Source organism: Panulirus ornatus, chromosome 8, assembly GCF_036320965.1.
Source record: "Panulirus ornatus isolate Po-2019 chromosome 8, ASM3632096v1, whole genome shotgun sequence".
Classification (NCBI taxonomy): domain Eukaryota; kingdom Metazoa; phylum Arthropoda; class Malacostraca; order Decapoda; family Palinuridae; genus Panulirus; species Panulirus ornatus.
The window spans coordinates 36,792,716-36,814,680 of NC_092231.1; the positions used below are offsets into that span (position 1 = coordinate 36,792,716).

The window sequence follows — 21,965 nt, forward strand, 5'->3', positions numbered from 1 at the left end:
GCCATGCGCATGTCTCATGGTCCCTCATAGTGCACACAGCTGAGGATGGTACACTCCCTCCTCCACACACACACACACACACACACACACCCAGCCACACAGTATCATCACACACACACCCTCACATTCCACCATCGAATTACCTTCGTCACACACGTCTTCCCTTCATTGTATCTCTTCCAGAGTGAGTGTGGCCCTTGGCAGACCTTAGCCCCTTTCCTCCACGCAACTTTAGCTCACACACACACACACACACACACTCTTTCCACCCATCTATAATACAGCGGTGGTCCTCCATCTTATGTCTGCCAATATGATCGCAGTGGGGACCACATCGCCAGTCTGATTGCTCCATTCTTCAACTGCGTCTGTCGGCCCGACTCTGCGTCCACACTTCAGCAGGAAAATTTTTTTTTTGCTACAGCCATCTTGCTGCCCACGAATGATTCTCCCTCCTTCGCGGACGCAGTGGTCCACGAACACGATCGATTCTACCCCCTTCACAGATACCATGGCTCACGAACACGAAAGATTCTACCTCCATCACAGACAAACATCATGATCTACGAACACGAACTATTTTCCCTCTTCACAGACCGACACAATGTCCCACTAAACACGAACGATCTTTCCCCCCTTTACAGACGAACACGAACTATCCTACCACTTCACGAACAATGTCCCAAGAACACGAACGATCCTTCCCCCCTTCACGGACTGACGGCATGGTCCACGGACGTACGGTAGTGCGTGCTGCACTCCCCTGGACACGACTCGCCACGCTTAATAGCACACATTCCTCTTCCTATGGCCATCATCACCAACTCGCCAGCCTCTCAAGTCTTCCCTTCTGGTCATTTCTGCTTCCCCACCACCGGCTCTTCCCTCCCACAACAAATAGAAAAGAAATAGACAAGTAATTTCGTCAGCTTTTCCCCATCGAGCCACAGTTCACATTCCGCCTCAACTTCCCAAGAATTAACTGTCGTATGTTTGGTTCGTTTTCGCGCAAAAATGCATTTAACTGTTGTTTATAACTCCATTTTTTGTGTCGATTTTGCCATCATTACCGTATCTATCGTCTTCTTACACCAGTATGCCAAGACCCTACAGTTACCTCCAGCATTCCTGAGTTCCATGCCATGCCTCTCCCGCCACATTACTGAATTTTACGTTGCCCAAGAAGGAGAAACAGCGGATCAGAGGAATGCCTCAGTGATGGGCGATGATGCGTGCCGTGACGCGATGATTCATGGTCCTCGGTTGGTGGCGAGGTGGTGCTGCTGGTGGAGGCGGCGCCCACGGTGTCTGTGTGTGTGGGGAGGGAGAGAGGATGGGGTTCCGTAGGGTAGAGGAGAGAGGGGCTGGGGTGCACCTCCTCTTCTCCTTCCTCCCGTGGTAGGGCGTCAATAGCCAAGGCTTGGGCAGGTGGCCAAGGAGAAAAGACACTCTTAAGAGGATGCTTCGGTCTTACCTTCTGCTGTAGATCTTATATGGTCTTACCTTCTGCTGTAGATCTTATATGGTCTTACCTTCTGCTGTAGATCTTATATGGTCTTACCTTCTGCTGTAGATCTTATATGGTCTTACCTTCTTCTGTAGATCTTATATGGTCTTACCTTCTGCTGTAGATCTTATATGGTCCTACCTTCTGCTGTAGCTCTTATATGGTCTTACCTTCTGCTGTAGATCTTATATGGTCTTACCTTCTGCTGTAGATCTTATATGGTCTTACCTTCTGCTGTAGATCTTATATGGTCTTACCTTCTGCTGTAGATCCTATATGGTCTTACCTTCTGCTGTAGATCTTATATGGTCTTACCTTCTGCTATAGATCTTATATGGTCTTACCTTCTGCTGTAGATCTTATATGCTTAACTTGCCTCTTGTTTTGTCAGGAGTTCGATGTGTTTTAAGGTCACATATCTGGAGTTGGATGTGTTGTAAGGTCACACACTAGGAGTTAGATGTGTTATAAGGTCACACATCAGGAGTTGGATGTGTCGTAAGGTCACACATCAGGAGTTGGATGTGTTATAAGGTCACACATCAGGAGCTTGACCTGTCGTAAGGCCACATGTCAGGACTTGGCGAGTTGTTAGGCCAAACATGTGGTTTTTTTTGTTTTGTTTTTACGTTGGACGAAAGGGAAAAAAGAAGAGAGAAGGAAAAGTAATCACGGATTTTGGAGGAATTGAAAAACGTGACTTTTAGAATGTGCGAGGTCTTAGTTATTGAGTAAGACATAAGAGTGTAAAGAGTTCCACAGCTTTGAGGTGTCGGGAAGGAAACAGTTATCAAAACGGCCCACCCTTGAATTGCCGATGGTCACACAATAATCATGCGACGCAGCAGGTTGCAGAGTATTGCGTGGTCTAGCTCTCGGGAGCAAAAACCAAAGTAATGCCTATAGAAGAGGGAAAGTGACCCAACATTGTGGCGTAGGGTAAGGGAGTCAAGTTTGGAAGTTAGCCTGGGACAGTTTATAAGGCGGACCGCTTTCGACTCTGTCGAGTAAGGACGCAGAGCTAGATTCACCCCAGATATGAGAGCAGTACTCCATGCAAGGACCGATCAATCCTTTGTGTACACAAGAGCAACTGTTTAAAAGACAAGACATTTTGTCACCTAAACAAGACTCTCAGTTTCTTAGAGGCAGACTTAGCTATATCCGTAATGCAGGGTGTCCAAGATGGTGACGATGTTACAGTACTACCAAGTATGTTCATTATGTCAAGATGTTTAATTACGAAACCGTGTAAGGAGAGAGGAAAGTTGTGGGGAGTTTTCGATAGAGGGGTGGGCAGAAATTGAGTCCTGGAGACATTAAACGTCTCCAGATTTCATTTTCTGTGTCCTGAGAGTAAGAATAGCTATTCTAAGCTGTATAATGCATTTGATGCTGTATTTTCATACACCGATGTACTAGCTTTGAATCTATGTATTAAGCGTTGTAATCAGATGATTTGGAACTTACTGATGTTAAATGATTTGGAACTGACTGATGTTAAATGATTTGGAACTGACTGATGTTAAATGATTTGAAACTGACTGATGTTAAATGATTTAGAACTGACTGATGTTAAATGATTTGGAACTGACTGATGTTAAATGATTTGGAACTGACTGATGTTAAATGATTTGAAACCGACTGATGTTAAATGATTTGGAACCGACTGATGTTAAATGACTTGGAACTGACTGATGTTAAATGATTTGGAACTGACTGATGTTAAATGATTTGGGACTGACTGATGTTAAATGATTTGGAACTGACTGATGTTAAACGAAAGACCTCTTTTAAATGAAGGAAATATTCTCAATTCCAAAAAAGAATATTATATTTCTTTTATGTAGTAAGAAGAATTGTCCTGTCTCACGGTGTCTCAACTGACGACCATATATTGTACGTTCTGTACTGATGCTTTTGGCATGACTGAGTTTCACCATCGCTCTGGCATTCCAGCGGAGTTTCCTGTCCCTACCACAGACGTTCGGGTAGACACTGTGTTCTCCCGACCTCTACGTTATAGGTCATAAAGACGTTCCTCTGGGTGCAGAGTTCACTGACCTCAGCTTAAAAGCAGAGGATAAGTAGCGGTTAGTGTTGCTGGCCGTGACGCAATCACGGGCCGACCCTAACGGGTCGAGCCTGCGTACGTGCGAGTCCCGTTCGTGGCAGTCGATCCACAGTCAGCCCAACTGTTCATCTTCTCTTTGGGACTGGTCAATAAATTGGGTGCCTGGCTTAGACTAGGATATATATATATATATATATATATATATATATATATATATATATATATATATATATATATATATATATATATATATATATATATATATATATATATATATTATCCCTGAGGATAGGGGAGAAAGAACACTTCCCACGTATTCCCTGCGTGTCGTAGAAGGCGACTAAAAGGGAAGGGAGTGGGGGGCTGGAAATCCTCCCCTCTCGTTTTTTTTTTTTTTTTTAATTTTCCAAAAGAAGGAACAGAGAAGAGGTCCAGGTGAGGATATTCCCTCAAAGGCCCAGTCCTCTGTTCTTAACGCTACCTCGCTATCGCGGGAAATAGCGAATAGTATGAAAAAAAAAAAAGAATATATATATATATATATATATATATATATATATATATATATATATATATATATATATATATATATATATATATATTTTTTTTTTTTTCAAACTATTCGCCATTTCCCGCGTTAGCGAGGTAGCGTTAAGAACAGAGGACTGGGCCTTTGAGGGAATATCCTCACCTGGACCTCTTCTCTGTTCCTTCTTTTGGAAAATTAAAAAAAAAAAAAAAAACGAGAGGGGAGGATTTCCAGCCCCCCACTCCCTTCCCTTTTAGTCGCCTTCTACGACACGCAGGGAATACGTGGGAAGTATTCTTTCTCCCCTATCCTCAGGGATAATATATATATATATATATATATATATATATATATATATATATATATATATATATATATATATATATATATATATATATATATATATATATATATATATATATATATATATATACACACACACACACACACACACACACACACACACACACACACACACACACACACACACACACACACATTGATCACGTAGGCCTCACTGTGGAGGTTCGTGAGAGAGGTCTGGTGCTGCTGGGATGAGAGCACGAGACGTGTGATTAATGAAGCTGAAGTGGGTCATGAACCAGCTGCAGGACGACTCAGACCAGCGTGAGGTGTCGCTGATGACCAGCGTGAGGTGTCGCTGATAAATAGCTACCCCCCCCCCCCTCAACCACGCTAGGGAGGGCAAGCTATGGGGGGCGAGCTCTTGTGTGTGTGTGTGTGTGTGTGTGTGTGTGTGTCTGTGTGTCTGTGTGCTCGTTAACGTATGAATAAAGTCAGAGGCTAACTGTTAAGATTGATTGATGAGGATATCTTTAGTATTATTATTATTATTATTTCTTCGTCCTACAGTGTGGGCAATGTGCAAGTCACTTGATCAAAGTGCTCTGCAGACGACGTCTTGGGTTCGTTTGTTGTTAAGGACTCTATACATCAGCTGTTGCCCAGGACTCTATATATCAGCTGTTGCCCAGGACTCTGTATATCATCTGTCGTCGAGGACTCTTTATATCAACTGTTGTCCAGGACTCTATATATCATATATTGCCCAGGACTCTATATATCAGCTGTTGCCCAGGACTCTATATATCATCTGTTGCCCAGGACTCTATATATCAGATGTTGCCCAGGACTCTGTATATCAGCTGTGATCCAGGACTCTGTATATCATATGTTGCCCAGGACTCTATATATCAGCTGTTGTCCAAGACTGTATATCAGGTGTTGCCCAGGACTCTATATATCAGCTGTTGCTCAGGACGTGACTGACTGTATAGAGCCGTGGACTGCCCCGTAGATTATTGGTTGGTTGGCCTAAGTCAACCAGGTTGTGGTAACTACAGACTTTGTATGATGCTGAACTGGGTGTATTATATGCTGCTCTAGGTTCATTATATGCTGAAGTGGGTTCCTTATATGCTGAAATGTGTTCATTATATGCTGAACTGGGTTCATTGTATCGTGCTGAATTGGGTTCATTGTATTATGCTGAACTGGGTTCATTGTATGATGCTGAACTGGGTTCATCTTTTGCTGAACTGGGTTCATTATATGCTGAACTGGGTTCATTGTATGATGCTGAACTGGGTTCATCATATGCTGAACTGGGTTCATTATATGCTGAACTGGGTTCATTGTATGCTGAACTGGGTTCATTGTATTATGCTGAACTGGGTTCATTGTATGATGCTGAACTGGGTTCATCTTATGCTGAAATGGGTTCATTGTATGCTGAACTGGGTTCATTGTATCATGCTGAATTGGGTTCATTGTGTGATGCTGAATTGTGCTCATTTTCTTCCGCTAAAGTAGATCGTCGAGCATGGTATAGGTTCGAATCCTGGTTACGGCAGTTGGTCCACGGTCAACCCAGCTGTTCATTCTTCCCATAAAGTTGATGGATAAAATTGGTACTTGGTTTAGTCTGGGGTGTGTGTGTGTGTATATATATATATATATATATATATATATATATATATATATATATATATATATATATATATATATATATTATCCCTGGGGATAGGGGAGAAAGAATACTTCCCACGTATTCCCTGCGTGTCGTAGAAGGCGTTTTTTACTTTAAAAAAAAAAGAAAAAAGAAAAAAACAGGAACAGAGAAGGAAGCCAAGTAAGGATATTCCCTCTAAGGTTCAGTCGTCTGTTCTTAACGCTACCTCGCTAACGCTGGAAATGGCGAATATGTAAAAAAAAAAGAGAATATATATATATATATATATATATATATATATATATATATATATATATATATATATATATATATATATATATATATATGTATCGTTAATGAGACAGCCTTCTTTGTTAAGGTATTCAGTTCGTGCCATCTCAGCTGAAATTAAAAAGATATAATCTAATTAGATTCATACGTATTATATTATGTTATTTATCTTTATTCTAAACTAATTCAAAACTTCTTCGGCCCAATTGGAGTAGGTGAAGCAGTTATTAATACACCATAACACTGATTCAAACTACATACCAATTATCTTTTTATGATTATTTATGAATAAATTACATTTCTTTGCCCTTCCCTACCCACCCCTTTTTTACAGACTATTGCAGGAAATACAACCAAAGAGAACTTACTGTATGATTACGTAGGTAAAGACGCTGATACAACTGTTGTGTGTTGTGATGTGTTGTAGGTAGCAGTGATCTCAGAAAACAGTGCTTGGGCACAATTATCACTGCTGGGGGTGTGTGCAAAGTGGCGAAGACTGCCCCTCGAAAGCTACTGCAGGAGGAGAAGAAGGAGGAGGAGAGAAACAGTGTAGTGGTTAAAGAAAACTGACAGTGGGCGATTGAAAGAAAACGGCCCGGGTCTTCCATGCAGAGGAGCCATGAGGTGACCAAGACATCAGCTGGTCAGGACACACAGCCGGAGCGGACCGGAGACCAGCTGGTGGTGTTGACCAGAGACCAGCTGGTGGTGTTGACCGGAGACCAGCTGGTGGTGTTGACCAGAGACCAGCTGGTGGTGTTGTTCTTGGCCGCAATGGTGTTGCTGCGTGGCGGTGGTGGCGGTGCCACCAAGGGGGGAACCCGCGGCCGCCGACGCCCCCTAGTGACCTGGCTCACCCTGCGCAGTGTGTGGCGCACCCGCAAGATGGCGCGCAAGTCGCCTCACTGTTCCTTCCTTGTACGTTTGTTGCTGGTGGTGGTGGGGGGGGGGGGTCCTGGACCAGCAGCTGGGGTGGCTGATGCTGGCCCATAAGATCCGTTTTTGTTATATATATATATGTATATATATATATATATATATATATATATATATATATATATATATATATATATATATATATATATATATATATATATATTCATATATATATTCATATATACATATATATATATATATATATATATATATATATATATATATATATATATATATATATATATATATATATATATTCATATATATATATATATATATATATATATATATATATATATATATATATATATATATTCATATATATATTCATATATATATTCATATATACATATATATATATATATATATATATATATATATATATATATATATATATATATATATATATATATATATATATATATATATATATATTCATATATATATATATATATATATATATATATATATATATATATATATATATATATATATATATATATATATATGTATATATATATATATATATATATATATATATATATATATATATATATATATATATATATATATATATATATTGGAAAGGATCACAGTTTTGCGCGTGATCAAGATATTCCTATGAGTTCACGGGGAAAATGAAACACGATAAGTTCCCAAGTGCACTTTCGTGTAATAATCACATCATCAGGGGAGACACAAGAGAGAAATATAAGTCAGTTGATATACATCGAAGAGACGAAGCTAGGAAACCATTTGGTAAACATGTGATTGTCCATGTTTTGGACAATCACATGTATACCAAATGGCGTCTTAGCTTTGTCTCTTCGATATATATCAACTGACTGTTATATTTCTCTCTTGTGTCTCCCCTGATGATGTGATTATTACACGAAAGTGCACTTGGGAACTTATCGTGTTTCATTTTCCCCGTGGACTCATAGGAATATATATATATATATATATATATATATATATATATATATATATATATATATATATATATATATATATATATATATATATATATATATATATGTATAATGTGACATATTTTTCTAATTTTACGTATACTTTCATGTCAATACAAAAACACATCATGTTTTCTGAGTCGATAATGTCTGTGTTCCATGTGTTCCATATTGCGTGTGTGTTCTAAAGTTTTGTGTTTGTTTGTGTTGCAGGCGTACTACCGGCAGGGTGTTGCCCTTCAGTGCTTGGGGCGCCACGCCGACGCCCTGGCCGCCTTCAGCAGTGGTCTGGCCCAGGACCCCAAATCCCTCCAGCTGTTGGCCGGGTTAGTCGAAGCGGCGATGAAGAGCCCACTAAGAGGTAGGTCACGTGGTGAAGGGCGCGATCGGGGGGCGTGTATGGTGCACGTGCTGTTGTGGAGGGCGTGTAAGGTGCACGTGCTGTGGTGAAGGGCACGGTCGGGGGCGTGTATGGTGTACGTGCTGTGGTGAAGGGCACGGTCGGGGGTGTGTGTGGTGTACGTGCTGTGGTGAAGGGCACGGCCAGGGGGCGTGTATGGTGTACGTGCTGTGGTGAAGGGCACGGTCGGGGGTGTGTGTGGTGCACGTGCTGTGGTGAAGGGCACGGTCAGGGGCGTGTGTGGTGTACGTGCTGTGGTGAAGGGCACGGCCAGGGGGCGTGTGTGATGATATACTGAACTCCATCATGAACACACTAAACTTACGATTTTCTTTTATCTTAGATTTATTTCTTTTTCCACTTCGTCCAGAAGAAACTTTATTGCACTCTGTACATGGTATCCGGTGATCACAGCTACTGCAAATTTCATCCAAAGTTTATATATATATATATATATATATATATATATATATATATATATATTTTTACTATTCGCCATTTCCCGCGTTGGCGAGGTAGCGTTAAGAACAGAAGACTGAGCCTTTGAGGGAATATCCTCACTTGGCTCCCTTCTCTGTTCCTTCTTTTGGAAAATTAAAACACGAGAGGGGAGGATTTCCAGCCCCCCGCTCCTATATAACCAAGTTCCTCACTGTATTGCTGTTCGTAAATGCCATATTGCTACCTGATTCCTTCTGTACTTCGGACAGTTCCAGGAAGGAGTTGTGCCACTTGGAGGAAGTTGTGATGATACAGTTGTGCTATAAGGCTTGTAGTGCGACATAAAGTGTTCTAGTCTTTGGAGTTGTGATATATCTTTCTGGTGTAGTTGAAGGGCGATGCGGTGTCATAGCGTTACCGATATTATTATCCTGAAGAGCAGATGCAGCACGCACGATGTAGCGTGTGATCCTTCTCACTGGAGATATGAGTTAGCACGAAGGCGCTCGGATCTTCCTTGTTTCTGTCTCTCTGTGGCTGACAACGTATTCCCGATTCACGTGATCTTCTATGATTTATCTGCCTATTTGCGATAAGGTCCTGGGTTCGAACCCTGTCTGTGGTAGGGTTATGTGATATATATGTGATATATATGTGATCGGGGCCTGAACATGCAGGAGGGTGAAAGGAGTTCAAGGACTAGAGTGAATTGGAACGATGTGGTATACCGGGGTCGACATGCTGTCGATGGATTGAACCGAGGCATGTGAAGCGTCTGGGGTAAACCATGGAAGGTTCTATGGGGCCTGGATGTGGAAAGGGAGCTATGGTTTCGGTGCATTATACATGATAGCTAGATATTGAGTGTGAACGAATGTGGCCTCTGTTGTCTTTTCCAAGTGCTACCTCGCGCATATGCGGGGGGAGGGGGTTGTTATTTCATATATATATATATATATATATATATATATATGTATATATATGTATATATATGTATATATATGTATATATATATATATATATATATATATATATATATATATATATATATATATATATATATATATATATATATATATATATATATATATATATATATATATATATATATATAACTACTTACCCATAGAGAGAGAGAGAGAGAGAGAGAGAGAGAGAGAGAGAGAGAGAGAGAGAGAGAGAGAGAGAGAGAGAGAGAGAGAGAGAGAGAGAGAGAGAGAGAGAGAGAGAGGCACGTATTGCTCACCCACCGTTCTTGCTTGTTTACCACTGCTGAAGTCTACTACACACTGTCCTCAGTCTTGCCTTCGTCTGGGACTGTTCTTAACTATTTACTCAGACTTCAGTACAGTGTCTGCATGTTGCCTGGCCCAAGCAATTTTATCCTTTTTGTTCGCTTGATACGTACGTCATCTAGTCCTGCTATCTTTTTGGCTGGGGTTTCTATATCTTGATATCTCGTTTTGATATCTTATTGATATCTATTCTAAATGACGATTGCAGACGTACGTGTATTATTCTTTTTTCTATTAAGTTTTGACCTTTTAGTTTAGTCTCGTTTTCTTTGCCATAGTTTACCACATTCTATTCTCTTTTGCTTATCCCAGGTATAAGGTTCGGTTATTTTTTAATGTCTTATGATAAATCATACGTTCTCTTCCCTCGTCTCTCCTTCTGAAGTGTTTTGAATTCTTTTTCATGTGTTGTTCTTGTGTTGCAGTGATGGTTACCCGATACAACACACCAGTGTTCATGTCTGTTTCTTATGTACACAGTGATGGTTACCCCATACAACACACCAGTGTTCATGTCTGTTTCTTATGTACACAGTGATGGTTACCCCATACAACACACCAGTGTTCATGTCTGTTTCTTATGTACAGATGTACATCATCCTCTCCAGTTTCCCCGTCTCGGTGAAATGACCTCACCATCATTCCACTCGTTAATTGACTCGTCAGTGCGAGTTTTCGTTCGCTTTTACGAGATAGAGGAAAAAAAATTCGTCCATTAATCTCAGTGTCAACGCCCGTGTGTGTGTGTGTGTGTGTGTGTGTGTGTGTCTGTGTCTGTTTTCTTGTGCGTCAAATCTTGGTTGAGTTTATGCCCAAGTTCAGTTCTCAGTCACGGTTTGATGCGCCGGTCTTGTAGAGTCTTAGGCTCGGGTGTATTGACGAGCGCTTCAGCATCCCACCAAGAGCAGGTGACCTTCAACTACGACTTTAGAGGCGAACTTCGACATAATTGATTACCTAAGTTTTCAGTATGGTGTGTTGATTTCAGCTCTTTTTTTTTCGTGTAGGATTTTTCTCAGAATTTTACGTTCCTCATTGGGTTCCATTGCCATCGGTCCTTTGTAGAGAGGTATCTACAACTGCTGTGTGGGTGTCGCCAGTCATTCCAGGACTTCGATGTTCAAATTTCACTTCGTTGAATTCCCCCAAAGTTCTTCATTTACCCATGTGTGTGTGTGTGTGTGTGTGTGTGTGTGTGTGTGTGTGTGTGTGTTACCCTCCCGTGTTGATTCAGTTTTCTGTTCCCTCGATATCTGAGCTTATTTCATCTCGGTGTCTCTGGTGACCGTCTGCCAGAACACTGTGCCACATTTTCTTTGACTTAACTCGCCTATGCTGGCTCTCTGGATGTTCTGTTTTCTGAGAAACTCCTTCATCTCCTGCTTCCTTATCTCTCTCTCTCTCTCTCTCTCTCTCTCTCTCTCTCTCTCTCTCTCTCTCTCTCTCTCTCTCTCTCTCTCTCTCCTGCCGATCCTATTTTTTGCCCCTTCATGCAAATGAGTCTCATGGCCACTGTCCCCATGCAAGGCCAGGAAAGACGGTACACCTCAACAGTCCTTGCATTTATGTGTATTTGTTGGGGGAGAGAGAGAGAGAGAGAGAGAGAGAGAGAGAGAGAGAGAGAGAGAGAGAGAGAGAGAGAGAGAGAGAGAGAGAGAGAGAGAGAAGGTACGCACCAGTGGCTGTGTTTGTCCTGCTCTTGTTTCGTACAGACCCCGTTCTGGCCAGCGGTCATGTGGTTTTATCGTCAGTTAACTGTCTTACGTATTTGTTCATCACTTTGCTTGACTTGTTACTAGTCTCCATTTATCGATACGATCATGGAGGCTGATAACCCCGTCATGGGCCATTTAGATTCCCCCTCTCCCGTTATCTGTCCTTCCCACGTACTCCTGAGTATTCCGCTGGTCGCCAAGTCAGATCAGACCTACAGGTCTAAATGTCGCTCATTTTGGCCGGCGTTTAAAATCGTGCCTTGTGTTGCTACGTCACAACGTGCCCTTCTCGCTGCTTCCGCCGCTGGGCCGCGCGGGTTTTGCTCTGTCCACGTCTTTTGTTCTCTTTTAGGAGATGGCTGGGATGCCATCAGGTGTGGACGCGGAGTTTTCTCGTGAGTTCATCGATTGTTGTTATCATATCCGATGTTTCAGCCGCTTCGTTATGCCCGTGACGGTATTCCCCTCAACCCCGATTAGATAGTTCGTTATCCATGTTTTCGTTAGTGACGTTTTCTTTGCCCCTTGTGTGCTTAATTCTGATATATATACATATATATATATATATATATATATATATATATATATATATATATATATATATATATATATATATTGGAAAGGATCACAATTTTGCGCGTGATCTCTTATATTTGGCCGTTATATATATATATATATATATATATATATATATATATATATATATATATATATATATATATATATACATATATATATATATATTCCCATGAGTCCACTGGGAAAATGAAACACGATAAGTTCCTAAGTGCACTTTCGTGTAATAATCACATCATCAGGTGAGACACAAGAGAGAAATATAAGTCAGTTGATATACATCGAAGAGACGAAGCTAGGACGCCATTTGGTAAATATATATATATATATATATATATATATATATATATATATATATATATATATATATATATATATATATATATATATGTGTGTGTGTGTGTGTGTGTGTGTGTGTGTGTATATATTGAATTAATCTGTAAGCGTCTTACATATTTTCCTGGGATGTTCTCTATGATCTTGTCCTATTACGAATGGATAACTTTTCACATTGTTTGGATTCATCTCCATGCAAGTCATAACTCGTATTTTCGAGTGTGTGTGTGTGTGTGTGTGTGTGTGTGTGTGTGTGTGTGTGTGTGTCTAAGAGCGGGTAATCAGGCGCTGGGTCTTGAGACTTGACAGACAATGATGGCGAGACCCAGTTCGAGTCTGCAGTTCGATGTTCCTCTGGTGCCGGAGGATGTGCTGTTCTCCGATCTGACCTCTGGCCATCTGTCTTTTCCCGTCCTGATTTTGGGCACCGTCCCGTCCTCTTCCGTCTTGCACCTGAGCACCACCTCGTCTCCTCCCGTCTTGCCACGGAACACCGTCTCATCTCCACCTGTCTTGCCTTTGGACACTATCCCGTCCTCTCCCGTCTTGCACCTGAGCACCACCTCGTCTCCTCTTCTGTGCACCATTCCATCTCCTCCCTGTCTTCATTCAGGGCATCATCCAGGTCTCCTACCGTCTTCTCTTTAGGCTTCATCCGTCTCCGCCCCCGTCCGCGGCCTCCCGTCTCGTCGTCCCGTCTGTAAGCTCCTGCCCTGGGCTCCTCCTCCGACACCTCCCGCTACAGGTGGCGCTGGTGTGGGTTCAGCAGACCATGTCGTGTGGGGTTGTTTATGGGAAGGAGTGGGCGCCCGTCGCGGGCGTACGTGTCACCACACTAGAGATGGTATCGCCCGACCCTAACTGGTCGCCCCAAAGAGACTTTGCAGTCATATTATACACACACGGGCATAAATCTCCTCCCGCCCATCTTATACTGCGCGGCCCAGCCTCTCCCCATTTCTTAAGACTCGCATTATATTCCTTAAAGAAATTAACTTATTCTATCCGGATATTTCTTCTTTTTTTTTTTTTTCGTATTATTTACCGAATATTTTGATGGCGGCCGAAGAGGGAAGGGGGAAAAGAAGGGAGGAGTTTAGACGTCCGTTGTATTATGTATGTAAAGATCCTGCCAGACTTAGGGTTAGTGTGCCGGCAAAATACTAAGGAATGTTGAGGATAAAGAAATGAATCCTTTGGGAGAAAGTCTCCCGTGCACTCGCGCTCCGGGATCTCCTCTGAGTTCTGGGACACAGAGGGAAGGACACGAGGGAGGGAGGAGGGAGAGGCAGGAGGAGGAGGAGAAATCCTCCCACGGATCAGCTCCTGTTACGAGGGAGGAGGGGGGAAAAAACAATGAAGATCATCGTAACGGGAACTTCCTCCCTCCGCCACGTCTCCGCAGTGGTCGGCCCGAGGTGGTCGACAGGGCATTAACTGATGGCCCACAAGCATAACCTCCTGAGGAACGGACTGTTTTGAATTCAGTCCAGCGATGCTCAGTGGGTGAAAGAAATGGAGAGGGAAATAGACTGTGTGTGTGTGTAGAATACATATATATATATATATATATATATATATATATATATATATATATATATATATATATATATATATATATATATATATATATATATATATATATATATATATATATATATGAGAGAGATAGAGTAATGGCAGCAAATAAAGCCTCCGACAGCTTTAAATATGATACTGTTTCCTCCCCAGTGGACCAGGAAGGCCCGGGAGAGCACAAGACGAACCATCTCCCGCTGCCTCAGGACGGAGACACAAACCCTACACGTGGCCAAGTCCAAACCTGAAACCTTGAACCTTCGTCTTGGAGGAAATTGAGTTTTTTCTTTTTTTTCGAAACCTCTCCGGTCAGTAGCTGGGCTGACTGACTTCGGTCGGTTCACCTTGAGAGGTGGGAGGGTTCGCATCCACCAACTACGTCGCGGGGGAGGGTAGTGAGTAGAGGGGTTTGGGTGGCGGGTTATAGCCCCATTTGACAATAGGGTAAATTGTGCAGGTGGGGATGGTTGTGGAGGGAGGGAGGGAGGGAAGATGTGGAGGGAGGAGGGATGGATCTTGGGGAGGCTCAGCCAATTGGCACTTCAGCGTCGCCTGCCTCCGCTGATGCTCTCATATCCCGTGGAATGGGGACGGGTCGACTAGCAGTTTCACCAGGAGGGGCGTCTGTAGGACATGGTTCTGGGGGAGTTACCTTTTGCATCTGGATAAAAAAAGGAATCCCTGGTAAGATATTTTCTTTCTTCGCGTCAGGAACATTATGTAACATATTGTTTGCTGAAGTATAGCACTGGTTTTTTTTTTTTTTTAAGTCGTTTCGAGAGAGGAACTTTTATATTTGTATCTAAAGGGTTAGATATCCCATTCCCAGATGGACCTAAGGTTCTTTGTGCTGAGGGAGTGTGGTGGCCTGTGCTGGGTCGCTTGACGTGGCCAAAGACCCGCCACGTTTTGCCACACACTCGCTCAGACAAGCGTATGGTGTGGGCCAGGTTCTGCACTGCTCAGACCAGCGTAGGGTGTGGGCCAGGTTCTGCACTGCTCAGACCAGTGTATGGTGTGGGCCAGGTTCTGCACTGCTCAGACCAGCGTATGGTGTGGGCCAGGTTCTGCACTGCTCAGACCAACGTATGGTGTGGGCCAGGTTCTGCACTGCTCAGACCAGCGTATGGTGTGGGCCAGGTTCTGCACTGCTCAGACCAGTGTATGGTGTGGGCCAGGTTCTGCACTGCTCAGACCAGCGTATGGTGTAGGCCAGGTTCTGCACTGCTCAGACCAACGTATGGTGTGTGCCAGGTTCTGCACTGCTCAGACCAGCGTAGGGTGTAGGCCAGGTTCTGCACTGCTCAGACCAGCGTATGGTGTAGGCCAGGCTCTGCACTGCTCAGACCAGCGTATGGTGTGGATTAGGCTCTGCACTGCTCAGACCAGCGTATGGTGTGGGCCAGGTTCTGCACTGCTCAGACCAGCGTATGGTGTGGGCCAGGTTCTGCACTGCTCAGACCAGCGTATGGTGTGGGCCAGGCTCTGCACTGCTCAGACCAGCGTAGGGTGTGGGCCAGGTTCTGCACTGCTCAGACCAGCGTGTGGTGTGGGCCAGGTTCTGCACTGCTCAGACCAGCGTATGGTGTGGGCCAGGTTCTGCACTGCTCAGACCAGTGTATGGTGTGGGCCAGGTTCTGCACTGCTCAGACCAGTGTATGGTGTGGGCCAGGTTCTGCACTGCTCAGACCAGTGTATGGTGTGGGCCAGGTTCTGCACTGCTCAGACCAGCGTATGGTGTGGGCCAGGTTCTGCACTGCTCAGACCAGCGTGTGGTGTGGGCCAGGCTCTGCACTGCTCAGACCAGCGTAGGGTGTGGGCCAGGTTCTGCACTGCTCAGACCAGCGTAGGGTGTGGGCCAGGTTCTGCACTGCTCAGACCAGCGTAGGGTGTGGGCCAGGTTCTGCACTGCTCAGACCAGCGTATGGTGTGGGCCAGGTTCTGCACTGCTCAGACCAGTGTATGGTGTGGGCCAGGTTCTGCACTGCTCAGACCAGCGTATGGTGTGGGCCAGGTTCTGCACTGCTCAGACCAGCGTATGGTGTGGGCCAGGTTCTGCACTGCTCAGACCAGCGTAGGGTGTGGGCCAGGTTCTGCACTGCTCAGACCAGCGTATGGTGTGGGCCAGGTTCTGCACTGCTCAGACCAGCGTAGGGTGTGGGCCAGGTTCTGCACTGCTCAGACCAGCGTATGGTGTGGGCCAGGTTCTGCACTGCTCAGACCAGTGTAGGGTGTGGGCCAGGTTCTGCACTGCTCAGACCAGCGTATGGTGTGGGCCAGGTTCTGCACTGCTCAGACCAGTGTATGGTGTGGGCCAGGTTCTGCACTGCTCAGACCAGCGTAGGGTGTGGGCCAGGTTCTGCACTGCTCAGACCAGTGTATGGTGTGGGCCAGGTTCTGCACTGCTCAGACCAGCGTAGGGTGTGGGCCAGGTTCTGCACTGCTCAGACCAGCGTATGGTGTGGGCCAGGTTCTGCACTGCTCAGACCAGTGTAGGGTGTGGGCCAGGTTCTGCACTGCTCAGACCAGTGTAGGGTGTGGGCCAGGTTCTGCACTGCTCAGACCAGGTATGGTGTGGGCCAGGTTCTGCACTGCTCAGACCAGCGTATGGTGTGGGCCAGGTTCTGCACTGCTCAGACCAGCGTATGGTGTGGGCCAGGTTCTGCACTGCTCAGACCAGCGTATGGTGTGGGCCAGGTTCTGCACTGCTCAGACCAGCGTATGGTGTGGGCCAGGTTCTGCACTGCTCAGACCAGTGTATGGTGTGGGCCAGGTTCTGCACTGCTCAGACCAGTGTAGGGTGTGGGCCAGGTTCTGCACTGCTCAGACCAGTGTATGGTGTGGGCCAGGTTCTGCACTGCTCAGACCAGTGTATGGTGTGGGCCAGGTTCTGCACTGCTCAGACCAGCGTATGGTGTAGGCTAGGTTCTGCACTGCTCAGACCAACGTAGGGTGTGGGCCAGGTTCTGCACTGCTCAGACCAGTGTATGGTGTGGGCCAGGTTCTGCACTGCTCAGACCAGTGTATGGTGTGGGCCAGGTTCTGCACTGCTCAGACCAGTGTATGGTGTGGGCCAGGCTCTGCACTGCTCAGACCAGCGTATGGTGTGGGCCAGGTTCTGCACTGCTCAGACCAGTGTATGGTGTGGGCCAGGTTCTGCACTGCTCAGACCAGTGTATGGTGTGGGCCAGGCTCTGCACTGCTCAGACCAGTGTATGGTGTGGGCCAGGTTCTGCACTTGACCAGAGGCGTGTCGGAGGTGTGGGTCGTCCAGCATCCTTACCATATGATTTAGTAACGTTGCAGTTCCTGGCAGTCAGGGTTTAAGGTCCCTGGGGGTCACTGACTTGGAAGCCGTCGCCTCCTCCTGGTAGAATTAAGACAAAAGTTTTTAAGACGCTGGATCGTGTTCCCTTCACCTGTAGTACTGGCTGTGGCTCGTACTCCATAAACACAGAGAAATGAACTATATCAGACCTGAGGATTCTTGATTGACGTTTAAAGAACGATTACTAAGTTATCATTATTATTATTCGTAGTAGTGGTAATAGTAGTAGTAGTACTGTCATTATTATTATAACAATTATTAGTTACTTTCCTTGCTATCAACAGTAGAAAGTAGACGCCCACAACAGAATAATCTAAGACGTTTGCAGTTGCTGGCAGCTGAGAAGTCTTCAAGACGTTATGAAAAGTGTTTTGTAGAAGGGACGCAGTCGGCTGTCTTAATCACCACATGATCATGATACTAAGGGAAACAGATGGGGTCAGGGAGAGGGGTCGCAGACACGACAGAGGAAACACATGTGGACGGGGACGAACTACCTGACGAAGGCAAGGCCCCGTGCGAGGCTAAGGCCTGACGACTCTGTATAACAACGACAAGAAGCACCTGCGAAGTATGTTCTGGAGGTGCGGTTCACCTCTGGAAGGTTGTGGTTCTAGGCCACAATGGATCACCACTTCCTGGAACCTTGCAAGCTGTCGAACCAATTTTGACGAATATGGCATCTGGATGCGTCAGACGTCACAAGCGGTTGATCGCGCGTCGTGTCCCCTGACAAACTACTAATAGAAAATTCAACAAGGAACATCTTGATTCTCCATAATGATTCAACGACGCTCACCTCCATCATTGTACATCTGAATATATTCCCTCCTTCTCGGCGACACTGGCGGGTGGCTGGAGCAGAGCAAGCAGGTAGCAACAAGCAGGTATCAACAGACGGATGGCAATTGGCAGACATTAATAGGCAAGTAGACCAGGGAGAAATAGTACATCGTAGCACCACAGTTACGGTGTTAGTGTCTACGAGAATGGTCATGAAGGCTTGTAGATGTAGAAGGCTGTAGACTAGGCATAAGACAGCTGTGATTGTGGGCATGTGTACATATTTAAAGGATTCTATTTGTGTTTGTTAGAGCAAGTGAGTGTGGGTCTTTGGACGCCTGTGTGTGTGTGTGTGTGTGTGTGTATGTGTGTGTGTGTGTGTGTGTGTGTGTGTGACTGTGTCTTGGGGCATGAGTCTGTGTATGTCACCTGGAGGTGTGTATGTCACAGGGTATGTGACTGTGTGACCCTTGGTGCATGTGTGTCTGTGTATGTCTCTTAGTGCATGTCTGTCTGTCTGAGGGCGTGTTTCTATGTATCTCTCGGGACATGTGTCTGCATATCTCTCCTGGTGGCATGTGTTTGTATGTGTGTGCCTCTCGTAGATTGTGTGTGTGTGTGTGTGTGTGTGTGTGTGTGTGTGTGTGTGTGTGTGTGTGTGTTTTGCCTGCATATGTCCCGTGTGGGTGTGCAGGGCGGCCGGGACCACACATGGCAGCGCACGCAGCAGTAGACCGTCGCGGGCACAGTAAATAACCATAAAGCCAGCGGGACCATTCAGGACAAAATTAGCCTGCAATCGTAAACGTCCGTCACCCGCGCCTGGCAACGTTCACGACCCGCCTCCCAGCTGGCCAGCCATCGCTGGCAGAAGCCACCGCTCGTCAAGCATCACTTCCTCCCCCTCCTCCACACACACTAACCATGACGCACTTTACCTCTGTAAAACTTGCTTGCAAACAAGAGTTACGAAGGTTTAACAGAGGGAGCTACGGGACCTGCCCAGGGATTACCTGAAGGTAAACTAAACGCACGAACGCAGTTTAAAGGATTAAAGAAAAGTCTCCAGGATTTGTTAGATCAGCCATCGCTCGCCAGGTTCCCATGGTCGAGGTAGAGGTATACAAGATACATGAAACTAGGAAATCCCTTTGCTTAGCCAATGTGTCTCCGTCTGTATAGATCGTACCATGTACTGTCCTCCAGCAGATAACCTCGTCATAGACCATCAGGTCTTCTGCTATCTGTCCTTCCTATATACTCTCCTCCAGCAGATAAACCTCGTCATAGACTATCAGGTCTTCTGTTACCCGTCCATCCCATGTACTGACCTCCAGCAGATAACCTCGTCATCGACCATCAGGTCTTCTGTTATATGTCTTTCCCATGTACTGTCCTCCTGCAGACGTCCTCGTCATAGACCATCAAGTGTTCTATGCCTTACCCATGTACTGTCTTCCTGCAGACAACCTCGTCACAAATCATCAGGTCTTCTGTTATCTGCCCATCCCATATACTGTCCTTCTGCAGACAACCTCGTCGGAGACCATCATGTCTTCTGTTATCTGCCCATCCCATATACTGTCCTTCTGCAGACAACCTCGTCGGAGACCATCATGTCTTCTGTTATCTGCCCATCCCATATACTGTCCTTCTGCACACAACCTCGTCAGAGACCATCAGGTCTTCTGTTATCTACCCATCCCATATACTGTCCTTCTGCAGACAACCTCGTCAGAGACCATCAGGTCTTCTGTTATCTGCCCATCCCATATACTGTCCTTCTGCAGACAACCGCGTCAGAGACCATCAGGTCTTCTGTTATCTGCCCATCCCATATACTGTCCTTCTGCAGACAACCTCATCAGAGACCATCAGGTCTTCTGTTATCTACCCATCCCATATACTGTCCTTCTGCAGACAACCTCGTCATAGACCATCAGGTCTTCTGTTATCTGCCCATCCCATATACTGTCCTTCTGCAGACAACCGCGTCAGAGACCATCGGGTCTTCTGTTATCTGCCCATCCCATATCCTGTCCTCCAGCAGATAACCTCGCCGTAGACAATCTGATCTCCAGCTCTCTGTCCTTCCCATGCACCCTTGTGTACTGTCCTCCAGCACATAACTTCATAATAGACCATCAGACTTTTTTTGGTATCTGTACTTCCAGTGTACGCTGTAAAACTAGCCAACAGCGACGCAGTTTAGGAAGACGGGTCAAGATACGCCAAGGTCCCCAGGAATTACTTAGGATTAACCAGAAGTCTTTTAAGTTGAGGAATGAAATAAGACTCATTAAGATTCCTCTGAGCTAGCCAGGACATGCAAGAATCCAGAGGGATTAAATTAACGTTGGTTAAGAGAAGTCGTGTCTAAGAGAGAAATAACCGGGACCGCTCAAGCTCGGAAGGTTTCCAAGGATTACCCCAAGACATAATAGGATCTAGAACTGGCCATGATACTCCATGACCCGCAGGACACACAAAAACGACACGGATCCCGTGGCATCAGCCCGCTGACGCCCCAGAACCACCCAGGACCCCTGGAGAACGACGAGGACCAACAGAACCATCGAAGCCCACCAACAGAACCCCACCAGGGGTTATCAAAACCCCACTGAGGGATCTCCAGCATCCCCTTTCACCATAAGACGGTGTCTGGAGTAGGTGTGGCAGGCCCTGAGGAGCAGCGTAACGTACACACCGCATCGTAACCACTCCCATAGTACGATTTCAATCTCCACCCACCACAGTAAGCAGGACCTGATCTCGTAAGCCTCTTCGATAAATGCGAATCAGGCTTCGAAGTCGTACCACCTACTCCTGTCCTTATCTACCCGTCCAGTGGCTGTAGTTCGTAGAATGACTCCTGTCCTTATCTACCCGTCCAGTGGCTGTAGTTCGTAGACTGACTCCTGTCCATATCTACCCGTCCAGTGGCTGTAGTTCGTAGACTGACTCCTGTCCTTATCTACCCGTCCAGTGGCTGTAGTTCGTAGACTGACTCCTGTCCTTATCTACCCGTCCAGTGGCTGTAGTTCGTAGACTGACTCATGTCCCTATCTACCCGTCCAGTGGCTGTAATTCGTAGACTGACTCCTGTCCTTATCTACCCGTCCAGTGGCTGTAATTCGTAGATTGACTCCTGTCCTTATCTACCCGTCCAGTGGCTGTAATTCGTAGACTGACTCCTGTCATTATCTACCCGTCCTGTGGCTGTAGTTCGT

The 21,965-nt window shown here is 45.2% G+C and overlaps 1 protein-coding gene across 6 annotated transcripts in view; it reads left to right on the forward strand.

Annotated features, from left to right (window-relative positions):
- Positions 1-21,965, forward strand: part of LOC139749902 (tetratricopeptide repeat protein 28) — a 655,954-nt gene that overhangs the window by 470,760 nt on the left and 163,229 nt on the right. For 5 of the 6 annotated variants that reach the window (XM_071664304.1, XM_071664299.1, XM_071664301.1 and 2 more), the window contains one exon: positions 8,497-8,644. In XM_071664304.1, coding sequence (XP_071520405.1) covers positions 8,497-8,644 — 148 coding nt within the window. Of the gene's footprint in view, positions 1-6,707; positions 7,295-8,496; positions 8,645-21,965 lie in introns of all 6 variants that reach the window. The other variant, XM_071664303.1, reaches the window with a different exon arrangement.